A 21,081-nucleotide genomic window follows, 5' to 3' on the forward strand; every position below is an offset into this window, starting at 1 on the left:
AAATTAAGATATATTTCACCCATAGAAAAGCATGGTTTCTCTCTGAACCCAACTTGTTAAATCAATAAGGGGTGGAACCAACTACACATTCCAGGTATGTGGGGATAAAATTGTATAGTTCAAACCAACCATTAGGAATGAGCTTGAAAGATACTGCAAGATGAACCTCGCACAAACCAGATTACATGTTTTCTTTATGCTACACCAAATTAGCTGTCCTGTAGAATTTGTTAGCTCAAATCAGGTCCAGAAATAATTTGGAAGCTTACACAATTTGTTGTCGTTTTATCTAGATAGCTGTCATTTAGAAGATATGACAGATTTATTAAAGTCTCTGTCCTAAAATTAACACAGGCTCAACGTTCAGACTGCCAAGTTTATTTTGAGGGTTTATGCATATCCAAATCAGCCTAGAGGTTCATGAATTAAAGCTCTTTAATACACTGGCTTGGTTATATAATAGAACTGACTTTATACTAAGCTGACTACAGCTCTGCACGGAACCCTTTGAACACAAACAGTTGTGAGTTTGACCATAAAAACTGGCTGTATGAAGAAAATGAGTAACAATCACCATTAAAGTCTTTAGCTCGAGTAGTGAACATTTTAGACTGACAGGGAAAATCTATGTTCTAGAGATTTCTTGAGCTAGCAGCCTGTAATGTGTGTAATAACACATTCTCCAGTACGTTTGTTCATTCACTGTCATGAGAGAACTTACTCTTTTCATCCTCATACGAGCCTCCAGAGCTGTTGCTGTAGCGAGACTCCAGTCTGTTGTGAGCCCTGGCCCTGCTGAAATAAGCGCATGACATTAAAAGTGAAATTCGGTTTCCAGATTTTTCACGGTGTTCAGTCTTCTGTGATTAAAGCAGTGGAACTGATATGATGTCTGACAGCTGCCTCTTAAACTAAATTGGTCTCACTGTGGCAACCCAAGCTGATGTCGTCTCTTTTTTTCTAATACACATATATACAAATATATTAATACTTACCGCTCCTCATTGTCTCTGACCAGCTTGTTCTCATCTGTATCTGTCAGGTTCTCCTGACCAGCCACCACAGTGTTACTGCTGGATGTGGTGCCTGCACGTAAAACATTTAAGGCTTTTTAGAAATCCAAGCACAGTAAATAATCTGTCACGTAAAAAGCTGTGAGAACACAGGAGCATATCTACTCACCTGTCTGGGAGGTGGATGCTTTGTTGCTGGCAGCAAAGCGATAGAAGGGAGGGTTGTCACAGTGTAAAACCACAGGGTTGACTGGGTCGGTCTGCTGCAGTTCAAACAGGAGCTCCTCCATAGTCTGGATGGTGTTGTTGCGACACAAGTAGATCACCACCTTCTTGATCTAAAACATAATTAAAATATTTTCTTTGCTGAAAGAAGTTTTTTGGACGTATACCCTCACCATTAAATTCAATATATTAATATCTTTGTGGCGATCATTTCATTTTACATACATAAGGTAACAGTGTGGTATCACTGCTCACTCCACACAGGCTGATAAGGAACTGCAGGGTGATCCGCAAGTTGTTGCTCCACCTCTCATTGGACACCAGAGCATTCCAGGCATTCTCAATCTCTGGTCCTGGAACCTCGTCTCCATACTGATCATTTAAAAAAAAAAATCCAGTTATAAGGTGGGAAAAACCTCTAGGGAGCACAGAGAAATTTAACAAATAAAAACAAATACTGTTTCCCACCTTTGCCGTCATGAACATGAGGTTGTTGAGCACCAGTGAGGTAGCCTGCAAGGAGCCCCAGCCATTACCTCTCAGACTGAGGGTCATGCCCTGTCCCTGACCGTGAGAGTCTTCCTCAGGTGTGCAGGGGCTTGAGGCAGGGGGTATGAGCCCAGTGTCCACTAGTTCAATGTTACTAAGCCAGGGTAGCAGGTAGGATAACATGATCTGTCTGCCATTTGGATGGGTGGTTGGGAAACGCTGGCTCACCTCTGCATGATCAAAAATGTTTCAGGAGAATTTACTGTGTACAATCAAGATCTTTGAGGAAAATGCACATTCTTTTTATGTTTTCAGTTACAAGAGACCCACACTGTCAATGAACAAGGCCTTAGGGAGCAGAATGGCTTTGCATGTGAGGGGTTAAAAAGCAGAATTTGATTTTAGCAAATTTCCTGCTGGTATCAGCATTCTATAGCTTCACTAAATGAAAGTATTCAGCATATGACTGCTTTGCTAATTTGATATCCATCGCTATTGCAGAAACATTATCTTCTAGCAAAACATAATATGAAGGGGGTGAGAGTATTTATTTACAGCTTGGTCAGCATTTAGGATGCACATATATCCCTAAAATAAACATGACGTTGCTCTAGTATAGACCCAGATTTCAGCACTTTATAAGTTAGTTCTCCAGGACTTTTTTTTCATTGTACTTTGTAACACAGTGATGTTCTACAAAATAATATACAGTGTATGAACATGGATAAATGTTTAAAATGGAGGGTATACCTGAGAAAAGAGGCAGTGTGAGCTCTGGGTACATGCTTGCAAGCTGGATGGAGAGCTGGCAGAGGTTGACACTGTACAGGGGAGGCAGGGGGCCGTGTGTTCCGTACAAAATATTACCAGGCTTCTGCTCCACCATGCGCTTAGAATACGCACACAGCTTAGATTCCAGCACCTGCACACACATATCCATCTTATACTGGCAGGCTTGGGATTTAATAGTAATTTTTCCACCTCTCTATTTGCAGCTGATGAACAATTGAAAACGTAACCTTGTCCTACCTGCATCAGCTGCATGGAGATTTCATAGATTTCCCTGTTCGTGTCTGAGGCCTTGAACAGCACAAGATTGAGCAAAGTCACCAGGTCACATGGGTAATTCCTGGAAAAATAAACAGAAACAGGTGTGAGTTGCTGGTTAAGCTGAAAACTAAACAAGTGAATGTTAACAGATATGTGGATATAGATATATATACAGTAAATACACAATTTATGATTTCATTGGTAAAACTGCAGCCAAGGGAATGATTTGTGTCAAGTAAACATTGTTTATCTAGACAGAGAAAATATCAGCAGGGCAGATTGGAACACATAGGAACAGATAAAGGATTACCGACCTGTTGCCACAGACTGTGGCGATGGCCTTGAAGCAGCCAGAAGCCAGTTGGTGAGATCCAGTGAAGCAACGGTCCACGGCCCAGTTGAACAGATTGATCTGATCGGGGTTCAGTTCTAAAAGCAGGATGACCACTTCACACCCCAGACGGTGCACCTAATGGCAGACATGTGATCATATAAAGGCACTAATACACTGACATAAATAGTATAGAAATGAGAAAAACAGGGATTTTAATGTCAAGTTCATGAAAATGGAAGTGCTGATACATTATCAGATTATTAGAACGATTCAAACTACCTAAATCTCAGAATATATTTTAAGAAAAACAGCAGTTACAGAGCTGGCCTACCCGTAGGTCGTGACAGGCCAGGATATTGTCAAGCCATTTGTAGAGATAGCCATCAGTAGAGAGACCAACATTGTCAAAAACTGGACCGCAGCACAAAACTGCCGACATGGCCTGGAAGACAAAAGCAGAGTTCATTCTCAGGTTTCTGTCAATAAAACAAAGGAAACTAACTTTTTGTGCACAGTAGAGTTTAGGAATATGGGTACCACTTACCTTGAGTGCACAGTACTGATAGCGAGTGATCTGATGGTTGCGGTCACTGTAACGGTCAAGGGGGGTGAACATAACACTGAAGGGTCCAGCCCACTGGCTGAAGAGAATGAAGAGATGATGCCTCAAAGACTGTTGAGGGAAGAGGAAGCGCCTGTGGTGGACTGTACAGATGCAAGAGTGAGACACAAAAGACTCTATATGACAGCTTCTACTCACATTTGTAATCAATAAGGAGTTTTACTGACTGACATGAAAACCTACCCTGTAAATGCAGGACACATACTACTGAAAAGCCAATGTATTTTGTAGGTTGTAGAGTCATTAAAAGGCAACAGTTATTTACCAGGAACACACTGGATCAGATTAGCCACCATCCCGCTGAAATGGGCTCTGATGTCTTTAAGGACGTCCAGCTCCTTCTCATTTTCAGCTTCCAAAAGCATTCGAGTTAGATCGACATACTCGAGAAACAAAGCACCCAGTGCCAGGGAGTCGCGCTCCAGAGCCCCATTGGTGCTGTAGTGAGAAAAGGGAAGAGAGGCCAGAAGTAACAGATGGAGGAAAATAAGAAAAGACCATGTATGTATCTTATCATGGAAATATTCAAATTCTCACAGTTAAGAGTTGTCACGTGAAACCTTAAGCCAGTGGTTCTCAAACTTTTTCTGGCATACCACCTTTTGGAAGGGGGCCCCATGCCAGAACAAGAATATGACAAAACAGGTCAAGATTAACTTTGACTGCTAAAAGATGTCAAGATGAAGACATTTCTTTTCTCAAAGTAATTCATTATGTGTTCAGAGTTGTATGGCCTTAAGCTGCAAAAGGGTTGGCTCACAAGCAACCAATGACAGTGAACTACTGGGGTATGTCATCACAAAAAGGACTTCTCCACAAGAGTCATTCCTCATAGAAAAAAACAATAGTTACAAGTAGTACATTGTCCACATAAAGGCTAGAAAAAACTATATACATATTTGTAACACAAGTATTTTCAAATGATGTGCAAATGTGTGAACAAAGTGTGAACTTGATGGGAAAATGCATGTAATTACATAAAGAAGAAAGACGGTTTGGCTGTATCGATTCACTGCACCAGTATTAGTGGCGGCAATTAGACTGTTTTTTTTTAACGCACATCTTTAAAAAAAAAAAAAACAAACAATAAAGTTCAAGAGTATTTGATAAGAAAGATGAATTCTGTTTGTGAATCTCTCACCACAGAGTTGTGCTTTATTGTTCACTCATGCTATTCCTTTTTTTTTTTAAAGCAATTTTCCTGCAACAATCAATTTTTCTCTTGAAAAAATCTGGTGGCTTGCTAATGTGACTGAGGCATAATGTCTTCTTGGTTTCTTTTTGATTTGGCTTCATACTGTCAGCTGCCAGAGTTTTCAGAAATACATTAACGAACAGCTCTCCCCTCATCTACAACCACATTCCCTGGAAATACAAAAGAAACATTTCTGTCTTGGATTGTGGCAGTTGATCAGTGTTACGGTCTCCCGTTTCTGTCCTCTATGGATCTGAAGTTTTGTGCGCTTTTCTTTTCATCCCCGTAATATATTTCTCAATACTTCTTTCCATCTGGCTCAGTTTTTTACTCTCTGTCACACTCTTCTGTGTCTCTCCATCTAATTGCCACAGAAGCAGGGTCTGTTTGTAGTTTAAACCCAAAATGAGTCAGAACAATCCGATGTCGAAGCATTAGTTCCGCCTGATACATTTTTCCGTCTGAAAAAACAGGAGGGATCACTCCCTGTTATGTCACCACACCCTCACAGTTTCCGAATCACTACCCCAAACTCACGTCATCAGAGGAACATCAAGATAACAGAAAATACTTATTGCTCAGTAGGTGCCGCGTGTTCTACCTGTCACTGATAACTCCTGCATTTGCAAGCAGTTCAAAGATCCTCAGCAGCTGCAGCCGGAGAAGATCCCTCCTCTCTCTGCGCTTCTTGTTCTAAAAGCACACGCAGGGTGTCAGTTTAATGCTGCACTGTGGGGTCTGATCAATAATAATGTACATTTCATCTGCAAAAATATTAATTCTGCAAATCAATAGATTGCTGCTTGATGGGAACAGGCCTAACAGCCATGACAAACATTTACTGTCAAATAATTTTTTTTGTAAATACAATTTTAACTCTGTACTAACATATTGACATTATGCTTCATCAAGAGTATATTGGAAATCATTAAAGTCGATCTAATCCGTGTTGTCTGTGTGTGTGTTACCTCAGGCCTACGTTCCAGTGCTTCCTTCATCAATGGATGGAGTTCTTCAACTAGCTCCCTGTAAATAAGACGGAGCAAAAATAAACTGATTTCCTCATTACAGGCTTGCTGAGAGAGGAAGATCAAAAGTTGTAGAGAAGGAATGAAGATGTTCAATGAACAGAATGGTTTGTAACACAAAAAACACTTTGTGCAACAAATATCACATACCCCAAAAGCACTAATCCTCAAAGGAAGTTAATCTTTTTCATAACAATGAACTCCTCAGAAAACATTCTGGGTTAAAAATAGATTAACTCTTTCAATATTAAATACCTTCTTCTCACAACGGAACCTCTGTCCTTTGAAAAAATGTGATACATCTCTTGTTCTCTAAGAATTCCTCTTCTACATCTTCTCTGAATGTCACAAAAGTATGTGACTCGTGCAAGTTATGATGGCAATGTACAGACAGATGGGAGTAAGTAATAGGGAGCATAAAAACCACCAAAGAAACATGTGTGTCTTATGTAAGAGATAAGTACATATCTTGCACATCATCCAGTTTTTACTGCGATCTTAATCCAGCATCTATTCTCAGGGTCCACACCCAAAAGCAACAAATGAAAAACAGAAAAGTAAACCACAGATCTGACATGTAAGGCGAAGGTTGTGTGTTTTATTGTAGGTTTGCATTTATGCAGGCTTCTGTTCAATTACCTGAAGACCAGAGCATTTGTGCATCCAAACCCCAGCACCAGAGACTCTGTGATCTCCAGGCTCTCAGCTCTCATCAGTGGGACGAGCTGTTTTAATAGCCAGGCCACAGAGGGAGTGCCTATCACCTGTAACAAAAATATATATTAACAATCCAAAACTGATCAACTCAAAACATTACTATCATTATTAATTGATTCTAGGGTTTCACCGTGCTACAATCTACAATATCGGATTGGGGATAAATTGTTTCTTGATAAGTTTCATTACAGTTAAAGCCACATCCATCAATTAATCAAATATTTTGAGGATAACTGATGAACGCATACACTGGTAAAAAAATTAAAGGCAATTAGCCTGCAGCTAATAATCAATATTACTTAAATTTATTTTCACACGCATAAATATCCCATGACTCTCATGTTGCATAGAGATGAGAACTGTTTGGGGATTTTGGAAAAGATAAAAAACTGACGATATTCTAAACACATAAAAAGCTCATGAAGCGAGTGAAAGCATAATATTAAACACGTAAAAATAATCAGAAAAATCTATAATGACAGTAAGGATGAGAACTATTTTCCTTCACGTAATGCCATTATTTTCAGGACATGGAACCAGATACCAGACACCAGGCCTATTAAGTAACCGCCGTGACATTCTGAGCATAAATACACACCTTATTGTCGTAGGTGACACTGCCGTCAGGTGTGGTGGCGGTGATCTCAGGTGTAGATGCCCTGAGGTGACCTGGGGACATGATGCTGGGTTTAGCCACACCTAGACACAGGATCAGATAATTACGCCACAGAGAGATGTAGCTGTCGCTTGTGCCTGCAGTGCTAGTCTTCTTTGCATTCACTGGACTGCTGCAGAAATATAGGTAAGAAAGAAGAGGAGGAATTTCACCTCATATTAGAACCTTTCATACACGTTTTTAACTGGATATGAACTATAATCTATATCAAAATTGTGTTCTTGTACTTGGGGTCAACTAGTGGCAGCAGCAGCTGGAGCCGTGTGAAAACATAGGGCCAGGCATATCCTAGAGCAATGGAGCAGTGCTTGGGAAGGTGCTCCTGCCGCAAGAAGATGTGCAGACAGAGCACCCATGGGTCCTTCACACACAGGGCGAAGATCCAGACATGGCTGGGGCTCTTCACATCGTATGAACTGCTCACCAACCGAGCTGTCCACTCAACCAGCCACTGGAGGTCAACATGATGGCTGAGGGGCAACGTGGACTAAAGCGTGGGAAAGAGGGGATTTAGAGAGAAACAGAGAGAAACACACAGCAGTAAAATAAGTCATCTGTAACACTGTGTTCTACTGGATCTAGAATACTAATCTTGTACTCACTGAGTCAGAAACAGCCACATGAACAATGCTGTCCATTACAGCTGGGCTCAGCTGATCCATGACCTCTATCATGGGTTTGTCATCGTCCTGTAAGGCGTGACATTTATAGAATCAGATATTTTTACAACAGCATGACACAACGAGAAATAATTCACAGGTGGCATGTACTGCATCTCTAATCACATCTAGAACCAGATGGCTCTCCTTGCATCCAGCTATTCCCATGTACTCTTTCAATCTTTTAGCAGAACTTGCAGCTTTCTGATGTATTTCTATATTTGTTTGGTGAACATGTGTTTTTTCAGCACTGTACCTCAGCATGTCCCAGGGCTGTGAAGAGGCAGCGTATTTCTCTTAATACGCCGACAGCCAACTTCCTTGTGCTGATCTGACACGAGCAGAGGAGTAGCAGAGCCAGGCCCTCCACTGCATGGAGCACTGAGCAATGGGGGCTTCTGTCTGGTAGTCTTGGACTGGCCTGGTGGACAGGAAAGACAAAGAAAAGGAAGATTTAGTGAAGGAACCACACTATTTGACCTGCAAACCTGCAGTTATGGCCCTTAACAAGTGACCAGAGCAAAGCATCCCAAACCTTTTCAGCTTAAAAGCAGGATCTAACAAGCATATGTCAAAACAAAGAAACTGTGAAAAGTAATGTCTGGGATGATGCACGTAATATCAGAAAAAATCCAAGATAAAACTGTCAGATCTTGAATAAATTGAAATCCTTAACCCTTACAGGTTACAGAAAGGAGAGAAGGTGGCTGTCATTGTACAAACCTCAACCCCACCTCGCGTCTTTCCCTGAAGCTGCAGGGCTAACCTCCACTGCGTGAGCAGCTGCAGAAGAAGTTTCACAGACGCATCCTGCAGACCCTGATGGGTGTCTTGGACCTGGGGGAGTTTGGCAGTGGACATGTTTAAGAGCTGCCTATGTCAGTAGGTTAGCATAAGATGTTTATTCGAGGAAGATCATATTTTTCCCTTTATCCTTCCAGTTTTGTTTTTAGTTTTTTTTTTAATCTATTCTTCAAAATTAACTAATCTAATCCTAAACCTTGGAGATCAGAAAACTTTAAAACAATTAACAGGCACATCCTAACAAGTATTACTTTGTTGATTCTCAATTTATCATTTCAATTTTGAGAATACAGGTCATATATTTCTGCTGGTAATGTCTTTTTGACTACAATGACTACAAGAATAAACAGAAGCACAAGTCTTAAGGTAAAGCAAAGCTTTGTGCTTGTAAGCAGTTTTTTTTTTTATCAAGTCCTATTGTACCTCGCGTAAAAGGAAATGTGTGTAACCAAACAGCACGTCTTCCCTCCAGTCTGAGAAATCAAGTAACAGGCTCTGCAGAGAGTTTTGGGAAATAAGACGAAGCTCGTCGTCCATGTGCACTGTAAGCCTGAGGAACAGACATGAAAACCGAAGTAAATATAATTTTGAAGAGAAAGAAAAAACAAAACAAAACAAGCTTTTGAGCTGCAGAAAGTAAAATTCCCTTGTAAGGTTTAACGCTCTTTCAACTGATTCCAAAATGCGTAAAAACTATAGGTGATAGCGACTCACCGGGAGAGTAAGTCAATGAGCTCCGGTTTGGACATGCTATCAGGAAGGATGCGGGGAATGGCAGCCACACATGTCCTGAACAGGTCAATTTTAGGCTTCCTTTCACCACTAAAAAAAAGGAAGAGGCACATTTGACATGTTTACAAATATCAATAAATTGTAGATTAATGGCTGAGAACTCTGTACTGAATTTACACACGTGATCATGTCCTCTGGTTCTTTGTTGAGCATCTGGACGCTGGTGAGCATCATGCAACGACCCACCTCCTTGTCCAGGTGTCTTAGGATGTTGTCCAGAGCTTTACGCACTTGGGAATAGTACAAGGACATGCCTGTGGAGACCAGACATACAAAACACTCAAGTCCGTGACGATATTCAAATCGCAGAAGCGTAAACCCCTGAAGACAGACACAGACCTATCAGTTTGGCTTCCTCTTCTGTGAGTGTCTTGCTGAGATACGTTTTCTTCTTTTTCAGAGAGTTTCCAGAGGGCAGAGTGGCTCCTGTGTTGGGCATAGGAGGCTCTCCATCCTTCTGTTGCAGAGCATCTGCTATCACCAGGAACGCACGCAGGCCGATGTTCATACGCTGGAAGACAATCAAGCAAAGCGTTCTTTAAGCATGTTTAAAAATGGCATCATTCATTCTGATAAAGCAATCATTTCAAGGCTCCAACAGAGAACATATAGTTCTTTATCCAACTGCTAATAAATTCCAGTAATATAACCAGGGGAGGTAAGCTGTCAGATTTGTGCCTGTGTCTGGTCTCTTTACCTCTGGGTTGAGACTGAAGGCTTTGGCAGGCTTCCCAACACTCAGTAGATCAAATATGATCTCCTTCATGGCGAAATCGAGTCTCTCCTGAATAGAGGAAAAATATACTGCTGTTACAGGATTTGACAGGTTACGCAGGTCCACCTGCTGCTCCTGTTGGTTCACTTTTAATTGATGAAGGATAGATTTGAGTCCATCCTAGTCATACATACCTGAGCAATGAACTGGATGATTTTGACAAAAATATTGAGAGGCATGTCTCTGGGCACAACACTACGACTGCCTTTAGGGAACAGAGTGGATGTGATGGACGTCAGACGACTAAGGGAGGTAGAAATGTACGGAAGAAAATTCACATACTTTTTCTTAACATATTTTGCTATTCAATTACATTAAACTTCAAGTCAATGAAACAAGCATAATTAATCATCATGAGAAACAAGTGAAACTTCTGTGCATTCTGCAGTTTACAGCATTTAAAAGTGACCATTATATGAAAAAAATGCTACTGCAGAAAAAATAAGGACAAGCAGAGTGACGAGAGATTTCCTGTCTGATGCCTCAAACGCCTCATTTGTTTATGGTAGCAACAAAAGACACGTTATCGCAATGTACTTAACATGTTGATGCTCACAATAGGTGAAGTTTCAAATTATATCTCAAGTTTTGCTGCATAATAACTGCATGTGGCTGTTACCTCTGTGTTCCGGTGTTGCTCTCGCACTTTATTCGAATCATGTAGACCCAAAGCAGGCGGTAGAGTGACTCCAGAGCAACACGTGCCATCTTTGGGTCTTTATTCTGCATTCAGACACATGGAGACAAATCAAGAAATTGTCTTTCAGAGTGTGGATTAGTTCACATACCTCTAGTAAAGTGTTTAAGAGAAATGCGTCAGTACGATTATATAACTTACAGGCAAGGAATAATTCCTGGTATGATTGACTTGCCTTGGTTTTACATGATTTACAGAGTCAGTCACTTAGTTCTTAACCTGCAGTGTTTCCTTTGAGGCCATATATACAGACAGCAGAAGGTATTGTGTAGTGCTACTGCAGAGTTATGTTGAGTGAGTTGCGTTGTCACTTTGTCAAAGCCATTCCCCGTGGGCAGAAATTCATAACACCATCTCTACATAGTTTAGTGTGCCAGTTTGCAAAACAAAAACAAAACAAACAAACAGAAACTCTGATTTCGTGCAGTTGCACGGTACCAACAGAACAGCTAACCTTGAGGTTTGAGAGGCAGTTGTTGAGGAAAATGTGCCAGCGGCTGAGGAAGAACTGCTTCTGACTGACACACAGCAGGCATGTCACCAGAGGATAGAGAGCCTGGTGTGGAGAGAAACATCAGATGGGATGAGACAATGTAAGGCCATCAAAAATTAAAGTAAAACACCACAGAATCAGAATGTCTCCCCCACCGGTTTTCTATGTTAACTATACAAGAGATTTCTGTCCAGACGCACAATCTTTCATCAATATCAAAATAAATGTACTAAAAACTAAATTTCTGGGCTTCTTCACATCTTTCTTATGGAAACAATTAAAGCAAAACAGTGTGAAGATGATTGTAAAACAGATCAGTATGTGTCAAGGTACACCCATTCAATGAATGTTTGTTAAATGTAAAGTTTGAGAAGCCCATTATATAACTGTCACTTCTTATCACTGGGTGTATTTGTTATCATTCTCACTCAGGCAGCCAGGCATGTAAGAGCATAACAATTAAAAAAATGCACCACATTACAGCCATTCCTATCGTGTCTGCCCATTGTGTTCTGCCTGACAAGGCAGGTTACCATCAGTTGCGGTGCAAGCCTTCTGTGCCGTTTGTTTGGAAAAGAAATGGGAGAAAAAAAAAACTTTTGTGTGAAGAGAGTTGCAGAAAGGCTTGGCTGCATGTGTGGCTTTGACTATGTAGAGAATCTGTAGAAGGAAGCATATATACCAGCAGAGCGGCATTTCTTGAGGCCTCAAGACACAATTGTCTGTCCAAGCAGAAGGAGGAACAAGTGAACACATCCCAAATAGCGCATCAGCATAAACCAAGAATAATGCAACATAGCTGTCTAATGGCGCTGCTTGTAAGCATATGTGCCAGTCAAACAGCTGCGAAACACACCCCATCGGTGTATATAACAGAAAACTTCTTTACATTTTTAAAGTCTCAAACTCTACTCAGTCACTTATTTATTGGGCAAAATGATCAAATATGATATCTGTGAACTGTCCAAGTATGTGAATTTTATTATGATTAGCTGTTGACTTTAAAGTCGGATTTGTTCAGCCTATGGGATGGCATTCAAGCATCTTTAAACCATCCCAACCTGATGAAACATATGAGAGCCTCATTTTTCAAGCCTCATGTGACGCATGTTGGAACGAGATATTCAAGATGCACAAATACATTAAATTTTTCTATATGAACAAAAATACAAAATGCACAATGACATCGCATGTCATCAATATCAGCTGATAAAGCTTTTTTGGAGGCTGAGATATTAAAGGTTCTAATGGACAGTCAATGGACAGTTAAATCAGGCCTAAGGTGTGAAAATATATCTTCATACAATGTCTCAGAGATTTCTGAGAACCTCAGAAAACATTATCATCTCTAAAGAGTTTGGGTTCTCCCATCTCAGTCAAGTCAGACAGATCGTATTACCCTTCCCAAGAGGGTTTGAACAATAATAGATCACTCTAACAGGAAGGTGTATAATATTTCATTAGGTCACAAAGGAGCGAATGATCATTTCTAAGCAGCTAAACGGCTGTTATTTGTCCATTAACATTTTTTCCATGAACTGAATGGCAAGAGAAAGTGGGTCATGCAACAAGGCAAAAATCCAAAGCACACAATTCTTGCCACCAAAGGAGAACAAAGTTAATGTTTTGGAAGGGCAAAGTCAAATTCCTGACCTTCGTCCAATAGAGATAATGTGAGGAAAACCCACCAACATCCCAGAGTTGAAGCTCTTTTGTACCGAGGGATGTGATAGAATTTCTCTAAGCTGATGTGACAACAGTTCATCAGTTAAGGGTCACACGTTATACTGTAAAGTACAAATACTTCAATCCTTCACAGAAAATTAATATTGGATCATTTTCATTAATACATACATATGATCAAGTATCATTATTTGGAGTTTCTTGATTTACTTTTAGAACTTTTTTGATCTCCTGTAAATGAACTTGGTTTAAGAAATTTCTAAACATTACAGTCACATTAAGTATCCAAGCTGTTATTGCATGCTTGTTCCTGTGAGACTCCAACTTTAATAGGAGAGATTTACTGATTCCTCAGCCTACCTCCATGCTGCGAGTAAATAATGTCCACCTGGCACTGCGTCAAAAAGCAGCCCGTGTGCTGCATGCTGCACTCCTTTTACCTCTCCCGTGCAGAGATAAAAGCCCACGTGTTTGGGAGTTACAGTAAATACTTTGACCAAATGTTGGTAATGGAGAGCAAATGAAGAGAGATGACCAGTGATGAAACAGAATACGGTGAGAAACCTACCAGAGAGTGCTTCTTCCTAGAGGACAGGTCCAGAGTGGTATCGTACAAACTCTCAACAAAATTTCGCAGACATGGAACATTCACCTCATTCTTCACAGTCTACAGGGGGATGGATAATGCAAGAGTTATATTAAGAACAACGCTTTTAGCAAACATAGTGTCCTTTTAACTTGATGCAGACATATAAAACTACATACTAATGATCTTAAAATGGATATTTCCCCTGGTTATCAACACTACAACTTGTGCAGACATTTTGAGCAGCAGTAAAACAGAGACTTTTTATTTTATTGCAATGTGACTCTGGCTTAATGTGCTATTGCATTGCTCTGAGAGATGAGATGAAATGCACTTACAGCAGCTACAGGTACAAGTATTTCCACAAAGAGTCCAGCTAATGAGTGCTTAATGTCTTTGTCCTTCACTTCTAAGAAATATTGTGCACACTCCTGCAGAGATAAAGAGAGAGAGAAACAGTCACAATATAGGATCGTTCTGTACATGCAAGATCCTCAGTTAAAACCCCTGCTTCATTATCGGGGAAGGAAACTAATTACTATCAAAAGGAAAATAATTATGACCCCTGATTACCATAGTGGAAGTTAAGTGGATAGTTCCATGATAGCTCTAAACTGCTTCCAGATGTGAAAGAATGCATAGTAAGAGGACATTAGCCCTGTAACACTGTCGATTCCTATATCAGGTAAATCTTTTTGTTTTTATGTCATGTATGTAACAGGCCAGGCAGCAAATTATTTCTGCTGAGCCTACCTGCATGAACTGGAAAGAGGCCTCAAAGTCTTCCACCGGGTACATTTTGATGCGGAAAAACTTGAGTCCCATGATGAGGCTGATGGTGGACTGGATGACATATGGGCTCTGTTCCTTCTGTCTCAGCTCCTTGAGCTCAGAGATGAACTTCTTCCTCACTGCTGGGAACCTGCCCATCAAATAGTCACCAGATGTAAACAGCTGTTTTAGTGGATTTAGTAAATGCTGTCATTTCCAGGTTTCAGCTGAGAGGTGCTGCATTTACTGGAACTATCACAACAAAGGAACAAATGTTTAACTGCTGACATTGTGTGCTTTTTCTCCGCTTTGGTATTTTTTTTCTTTTTCTTTTGCATGTGCAGTGTGTTTGTGCATTTAAGTGTGTGTTTGTGTATAAACGCACCGTCCAGATACATTTTACCAACAGCGATTTGCAGGCCTATATTTAGAATGGCATCTGGAGCGGTGATGTGGAGGAAAAAGAGCATGTGTGTTGGGCATGTTTCACAGAGGTCACCACCCACAACAGTAAAGCAAGTGGAAGAGTTGTCAGCCTCGTCTTAAGAGTGTGTCAATAGGACAGAACGGAGCTGGAAAAACCAACAGCTAATGTCAAGAAAATAGAGCGACGGCTCTGGTCTTTTATGAGCTGTGTAAATGATGCACTACGAATAAACAACTTAAGTGGATCACCCAAACAGAAGAAAATCGCTATTTGCTTAACTAGATTTCAAAGTACTGACTTTGGTCCATTACTAAAGTGATGACTGTGTTAAATGATGTGTGTGTGTGTGTGTGTGTGTTGAGTGTGATAGCAGTTGCTGAAATGCCTTATGACCCCCCACCTCACAGTAATAACATCCTGCAAAATAGGAACAGTGTTCATCTATCATCACACACAACATTACACAGTTGGAGGCCCATCATCAAGAGTGTCATTATCTCTGTGCACACTAACGCACGTATTTACACACACAAAGACACACACACACACACACACACACACACAGATTAGCAGAACATAGAGAATGACTGTCATTACTGTATTACTTTTCCCACCTGCACTAAAGTCTGAGAGAAAGCATTTGTTAGTAGTGAAAATGGGGTCAGCGGGAGGACAGGTAGCTATGGTGACGACAGATTACATTCACCACTAAAACAAAAATGCCCACAGCTTCAATTTAATCTGGATTATAATTCTGGCTAAAATACAAATATTAAAAATAAAAAAAACATGTAAAGTACCTCGACTGAGCAACAACTCCCACCACTTCAGCATAGAGGTCAGCCACAATGTGCATGTTGCCTGTGTTGGGCCCCAGATACCTAAAGAGTAAACGCAATCATCAATATCAGTATCAACCGTACACAATGCTGAGTGGACCTGTCATAGCAAAACGCAATTCTCCACAAAACAATGAATACCCTAATTAAATCAATAATGTTTCTGTAAGTTAGCCCTCTTACCCTTCTTTGTATCTGAAGTGCTTAAAGGCCAGGTTGACAACTTCCTGGATAAGTCCATCCAAAAGAGGATGAAGTGGGATCTGGATTGACAAAAAAAACACTTAATTAAAATTGTATCTATACAACCTGCACACTATATTTTCTTAGAAACTTGGCTAGATCCAAAATATGCAAATTACTCTTTGTGTTGTCTATAATTTAGCTACAGATAGACACAACAAAGACAAAAGTGGGGTGAGAAATACTGCATGAGGATGCCTGATGTCACGCAAGCTGTTATACGAGTAAGAATGTTAGAAACATAATCTCTTTTGACCATTTCTGTACATAGTAATCGATACACTACTCATAACCCCTTGTGCTTTTGATCATTATAAAACATATAATAGAGTTTCAAATGATTAATCGTCCTGTAAAGGGAGCCTCACCTGCTTCAAAACTTCTATAAGCACAAGAGAAAACATGAAGTCTATGGCCAAATCCCTCCGCTCCAGTAAGTAGTCCTTCTGTTGTTCGTCACTAAAACACACAATCGCAGACACGAAGCCATTACTTCTCACATTAACTCTTAACAGTGTTTATCCTGTATGGGGGCAATCGTGTGTGCTCTTGTTCTTGCTCCAGTGCTGGGCCTGCAAAAACTTATGTCACATATGAGAATTTGCCTCAATTAAATTTTTAATCATAAACTAACAGAAGTATCTACCTGACCCACTTTGTTATCAAGTGTACTCAGTGTTTAGTTTGTTCAAGATTTGGAAACAAGCCCCACTGGTCAGGTATTCATTTTCCAACAGTATTCTTCTAAAAGCAGTCTATTAATTTTAAACAAGCTGATTCTTAATTTTTCAGCTGTATGTGAAAGAGTTTAAAGGGGCTACTAAATGTGTCTATGTAGTGTTGTTTTGTGTTCTGGCTCAATTCAAAAGGCTTACATAATTGCTGTAAATGTTGGCAAAGATCCATAATCAGTTATGCCCATCTCAACACTGTCTCTTGTTTTCTTAGGCTTTTCATAAGAAAATCATGTTATCTGCAGCTCCTGTCCATTTCAACTGTGGTGGCTTATTTGTGCTCACTGTTTTTTTTTTCTTTCTCTTTTCAAAGAACGGAAATGTGTCACCCACACATTTTTTTGTCCGTGACACAGCCAGGTGCAGACAATAGCAATAAACAGCGTGTGTGTTGTTTTTGTTATCTCACTTTTTGGACTTGGTGTTGGCTCTGGGTCGGTATTCGTGGGACTCATCTTCCAGTCCGTTCTGCCTCTTGTACCAGTCAAACAGTGTCTTCAGGATGGATGGCAGGCAGTACTCTGCTAGAGAGCTCATAGTGCTGATTAACTGCACAGAGACAGAGGGACATTTCAGTTTCTCTCTCAGAATAAGGTAATTTTAAGCCTAGATTTGGTTGGCGAATTATAAAAGGGGTTTATGTGTTGATGTGAAGCACACGCACTTGGTCAAACTGTGGGTCTTCTCCTCGCTGCAGAGATTTGTTAAGAGGCTTTTCCTGCGAGAAAAGAGCAGACAGGCAGGAAAACCATTGATGTCAGAAGACACAGGTCAACATTTTATTGTGAAAGATGGAAGCAGGACGCTAAAAGCTCAAGTTTATCACCGTGAAGGGGTATCCAATAACATCACTGCATTGTCTGAATATGTTGAAATTACTTGTAAATACTGATATGTTAATATCTATGTTGTCACAATGGCTTTAATCACATATTTAACCAGTTCTGTAACAATATGAGAGTCTTAATGGTTTGGTTACAGTAACATCAGACATATTAGGTTACAGTAAAATGTCTCTCCATGATATTTTTCTTGGGTTTGTATGAGCTTCCTTTGCAGTTATATTACCAAACTTGAATGTTTTTGTGATCTGATAGAGTGGCTTTTCTTCTGTTTTTTGTTTAGTCCAACCCGGGATATGCTCCACCATACAAAATGAAAATACATGTTTTACTAAAAAAAAAAAACATTAGTCGACATATGCATAAAAAGTCAGTAAATAACACGATCAAATAAATGGCCAAAACGTTTACTCATTGATTCATTGTAACCGGAGCAAAATCAGATAAGAAACAGAATAAGATAAATCCATACAAACTCACTAACCAGTGGCTCAGCCATGATGATGCGAATCTTGCGTTCGGAGAACAAGGTGAAGTTGGCAAACAAGCTTTTGAGGACAAACTCGCCCGGCTTGCTCTCAGGGTCTACGTTGACAGGTGCCATGACGACAGGACCCTTCCTCTCTCCCAACGTTCCACTGGCTGGCTGGAGAGGTGGCTTCAGTCCCACTGGAGAGGCTAAAGAGAGTTGAGATAAGTTAACTTTTACTATCTTGTTAGCTCCAGCTGGGGCATTTTTAATGCTTTACGTTTGGGAACTACACTTTTCATAATTTGGGGAGTTTGGGTAAACAAGAAGTGATCATTAAAAGCATGGCCAGCCATGTTCCAATGGATGTTACCTATCAGTAGACTTTAGTACTGAATCTGGTAACATAATGAATCTTACTTCTTGAGTCATGACGGACCAGGAAGTGGATGTTTGTTTTTAACATTTGTTCAGTGTAAAAGCAAGAATGCAACTCCTGTGTTTTGTTGGCTATGTGAAAGACAACTGTTTTACAGAGCCTCCCTGATCTGTGATGATTTGTCATATTACTTTGTGATGTTTGTACAACATCAAACCTTGTGACAAAATTATCCTGTCCAACTTTGACAGGAACAGCCTCCCGGCACACAGATGGACACACACACACACCTGCAGGGAAGGTCATGTCTTCATATCCTAACATAATTACATCATTAGAAAAATTGGAAGCTTAAATTCTAACATAATGTGATGAAAAACAGACCAAAAAACATGTGAGACAGACTACCAAAGGTCAGACTGATAAATGGAAAGAAGGTATTTCCTGTAATGCATCTCTGAAAGTACTGACATGCCCTCCACCGTGAGGCACATAAGGCTTCAAAACTGCAGACATTTATTGCTGAAGATCATTCCAAACTTAGGCAATACAGTTTATAAAAAAAAAAAAATCAAACTCATCCGTACACACACACTACGTGTTAACGACAATTTAAAGTCTAACTAAGTTGTCATGACCATGATCTGACCTAAGCACAGAGGTGAGCATTATTTCCAAGGCAGGACAGATCTCTTGGCCTCATGCACAGCAATCTATTTAGCTGAAACCTGACACAAACACGTGCATATGAACACATGCCCCTGTACGCTTACCAAGGCCCTTAATGAAGCTGATGACACTAGCCCTGCTCCACTTAGCTGGCACTTCCATGGTGCAGAAAACACAAACACAGTGTATAAAATCGGAAGAAATAGTTTGATGGCAGAGGAGTGGGTCTTTACAGGCTATAAAAGATGGCTTCCATGATTTTAGCAAAAATAATTCCTTGAAAGAGATTAGAGGCACAAATGCCATTTGTCTTTAATAGGCAATTTCTTCATCATACCAAAAACCACAGACATAACAGTAGTGTCTGGCTTTGGTACCGGTTTAACCAAAGCTAAAAGTGTGAAGCTCCATCTTTCAAAACATGACAGGTAAAAAGAAAAACTGGTGCCTGAGGCAAGAAAGAAAGCTGTCATGACAGCAGCGTTACGACTATATCCCACATTCAATCCAAATGAAACAGGAAGATATGTCGTATCCAGATTGGAGGTGCCATTGCCAGGTTGAAACTGCCCACGTGAAGCAACTTGACGCCTCCACGCTAAGACAGTTGCGGTCGCAGAAGAAAAAATGGTGTGAGAATGTCCTTTCGAAATAACAAAAGCGACAATAAGTGCAAACTTATTTTGTCGTAAGTGAACTTTACCAACGGGGACTGAGAATATTTCCAGTGTCGTGAACAGAGGCTGCGCAGTGTCCCATGCCTGGCAGCTATATGAGCCTACATGCCAACTATCAGTTTCTACTTTTGCATCTGCTCCTCTTCTGACGTGCCACCCCTCCTCCATACAGTAGTTCCCGTGACCTTGGATTCCTTGAAGCCCATTGGAAAGAAGCCGTGAAATGAAGTGCGTTTCGGAAAATGATTTTGTCGCTGTCTCCAAGTTGTCAGCAGCAGTTAAGTAAAGTCGGCTCCTTGCAAAAGTCTGACCAGAAGAGTTGGGTTGGAATTTCAACACTGCTTCGAGAGAGAGCCAAAGAGAGGAGGGAGGCACTATATATAGACTGCTGGCGGTCACTCTCTTACATACCCACCACTCCCACTGACCCCTGCTCATACACAAATGCAAACACAAGAAAACAGACTCATACGCAAATACACACGATAGTGGAAGTGCGGGAAAGCTAAATAATGTGGTTAAACTTCAAAGCAAATGGCACTAATCTGATTTGGTAAACACAGGGTTCAAACAGAGATAATCCATTACATCGCTTTAATATTATTAATATAAGGGGTGTGCATATGTGAGAAAATAAATAGATGATGAAAGAAAATGTGTCAATGAGAAGGACTGAAATGCCACAGAGATTGAAGACTTACTTTAATGGCAATGTACAAAAAACAAATGATCAGCTGTTGACCTGGAAATTTATCTGAATAATAATGTGTATATATACGAGCAGAGGTGATAAAAAGATAGCTAAAATGTGACCCAGAGTGATGGTATATAAGTGACATTTTAAGAATGCATCTCTTTCCGGAATTAAGACCAATATTGACATGGGGCTTGTAAGCTTCCCGTTGGGTTTTCAGGAATTATGAGAGGATGAATCTAGCTTGCGGATGCATGTGCAGATTGCTGGTAGATTCTTGGGAACACAGAATGTGATGAGTCACTTACAAAAGCACAGAGAATTTCCACACACACCGAACGCCCTCGACAAGCCCCTGCGGAACCAAACCTACATGTTGTCTGGGGAATGAGCTGTCACCGGGTGGGATAAAGTCTGGAAATCTGGCACGTTTGAAGATTTGCTGTTAGATGTATTCATTACTTACGAAGATAGTCAACAAGTTATGTCAGCTTTAAGG

At 40.4% G+C, this 21,081-nt stretch overlaps 1 protein-coding gene across 2 annotated transcripts in view; it reads right to left on the minus strand.

The window, feature by feature from the left end:
• Nucleotides 1–21,081, minus strand: part of fryb (furry homolog b (Drosophila)) — a 41,393-nt gene that overhangs the window by 12,094 nt on the left and 8,218 nt on the right. For both annotated transcript variants that reach the window (XM_072375344.1, XM_072375345.1), the window contains exons 2-37: nucleotides 18,179–18,372; nucleotides 17,517–17,570; nucleotides 17,262–17,401; nucleotides 16,487–16,577; nucleotides 16,059–16,138; nucleotides 15,837–15,917; nucleotides 14,592–14,760; nucleotides 14,177–14,269; nucleotides 13,821–13,919; nucleotides 11,531–11,632; nucleotides 10,999–11,102; nucleotides 10,514–10,622; nucleotides 10,302–10,388; nucleotides 9,944–10,115; nucleotides 9,726–9,858; nucleotides 9,527–9,634; nucleotides 9,236–9,362; nucleotides 8,732–8,845; nucleotides 8,265–8,429; nucleotides 7,952–8,038; nucleotides 7,577–7,836; nucleotides 7,272–7,461; nucleotides 6,596–6,720; nucleotides 5,897–5,954; nucleotides 5,530–5,621; nucleotides 3,999–4,171; nucleotides 3,656–3,816; nucleotides 3,443–3,553; nucleotides 3,092–3,246; nucleotides 2,757–2,856; nucleotides 2,478–2,649; nucleotides 1,707–1,957; nucleotides 1,464–1,610; nucleotides 1,183–1,351; nucleotides 996–1,086; nucleotides 722–795 (exon numbers count right to left, since the gene is read on the minus strand). In XM_072375344.1, coding sequence (XP_072231445.1) covers nucleotides 722–795; nucleotides 996–1,086; nucleotides 1,183–1,351; nucleotides 1,464–1,610; nucleotides 1,707–1,957; nucleotides 2,478–2,649; nucleotides 2,757–2,856; nucleotides 3,092–3,246; nucleotides 3,443–3,553; nucleotides 3,656–3,816; nucleotides 3,999–4,171; nucleotides 5,530–5,621; nucleotides 5,897–5,954; nucleotides 6,596–6,720; nucleotides 7,272–7,461; nucleotides 7,577–7,836; nucleotides 7,952–8,038; nucleotides 8,265–8,429; nucleotides 8,732–8,845; nucleotides 9,236–9,362; nucleotides 9,527–9,634; nucleotides 9,726–9,858; nucleotides 9,944–10,115; nucleotides 10,302–10,388; nucleotides 10,514–10,622; nucleotides 10,999–11,102; nucleotides 11,531–11,632; nucleotides 13,821–13,919; nucleotides 14,177–14,269; nucleotides 14,592–14,760; nucleotides 15,837–15,917; nucleotides 16,059–16,138; nucleotides 16,487–16,577; nucleotides 17,262–17,401; nucleotides 17,517–17,570; nucleotides 18,179–18,372 — 4,638 coding nt within the window. The remainder of the gene's footprint in view (nucleotides 1–721; nucleotides 796–995; nucleotides 1,087–1,182; nucleotides 1,352–1,463; nucleotides 1,611–1,706; nucleotides 1,958–2,477; nucleotides 2,650–2,756; nucleotides 2,857–3,091; nucleotides 3,247–3,442; nucleotides 3,554–3,655; nucleotides 3,817–3,998; nucleotides 4,172–5,529; nucleotides 5,622–5,896; nucleotides 5,955–6,595; nucleotides 6,721–7,271; nucleotides 7,462–7,576; nucleotides 7,837–7,951; nucleotides 8,039–8,264; nucleotides 8,430–8,731; nucleotides 8,846–9,235; nucleotides 9,363–9,526; nucleotides 9,635–9,725; nucleotides 9,859–9,943; nucleotides 10,116–10,301; nucleotides 10,389–10,513; nucleotides 10,623–10,998; nucleotides 11,103–11,530; nucleotides 11,633–13,820; nucleotides 13,920–14,176; nucleotides 14,270–14,591; nucleotides 14,761–15,836; nucleotides 15,918–16,058; nucleotides 16,139–16,486; nucleotides 16,578–17,261; nucleotides 17,402–17,516; nucleotides 17,571–18,178; nucleotides 18,373–21,081) is intronic.

Source organism: Leuresthes tenuis, unplaced genomic scaffold (genome assembly GCF_036924035.1).
Source record: "Leuresthes tenuis unplaced genomic scaffold, fLeuTen1.0.hap1 SCAF_21, whole genome shotgun sequence".
NCBI classification, from domain to species: domain Eukaryota; kingdom Metazoa; phylum Chordata; class Actinopteri; order Atheriniformes; family Atherinopsidae; genus Leuresthes; species Leuresthes tenuis.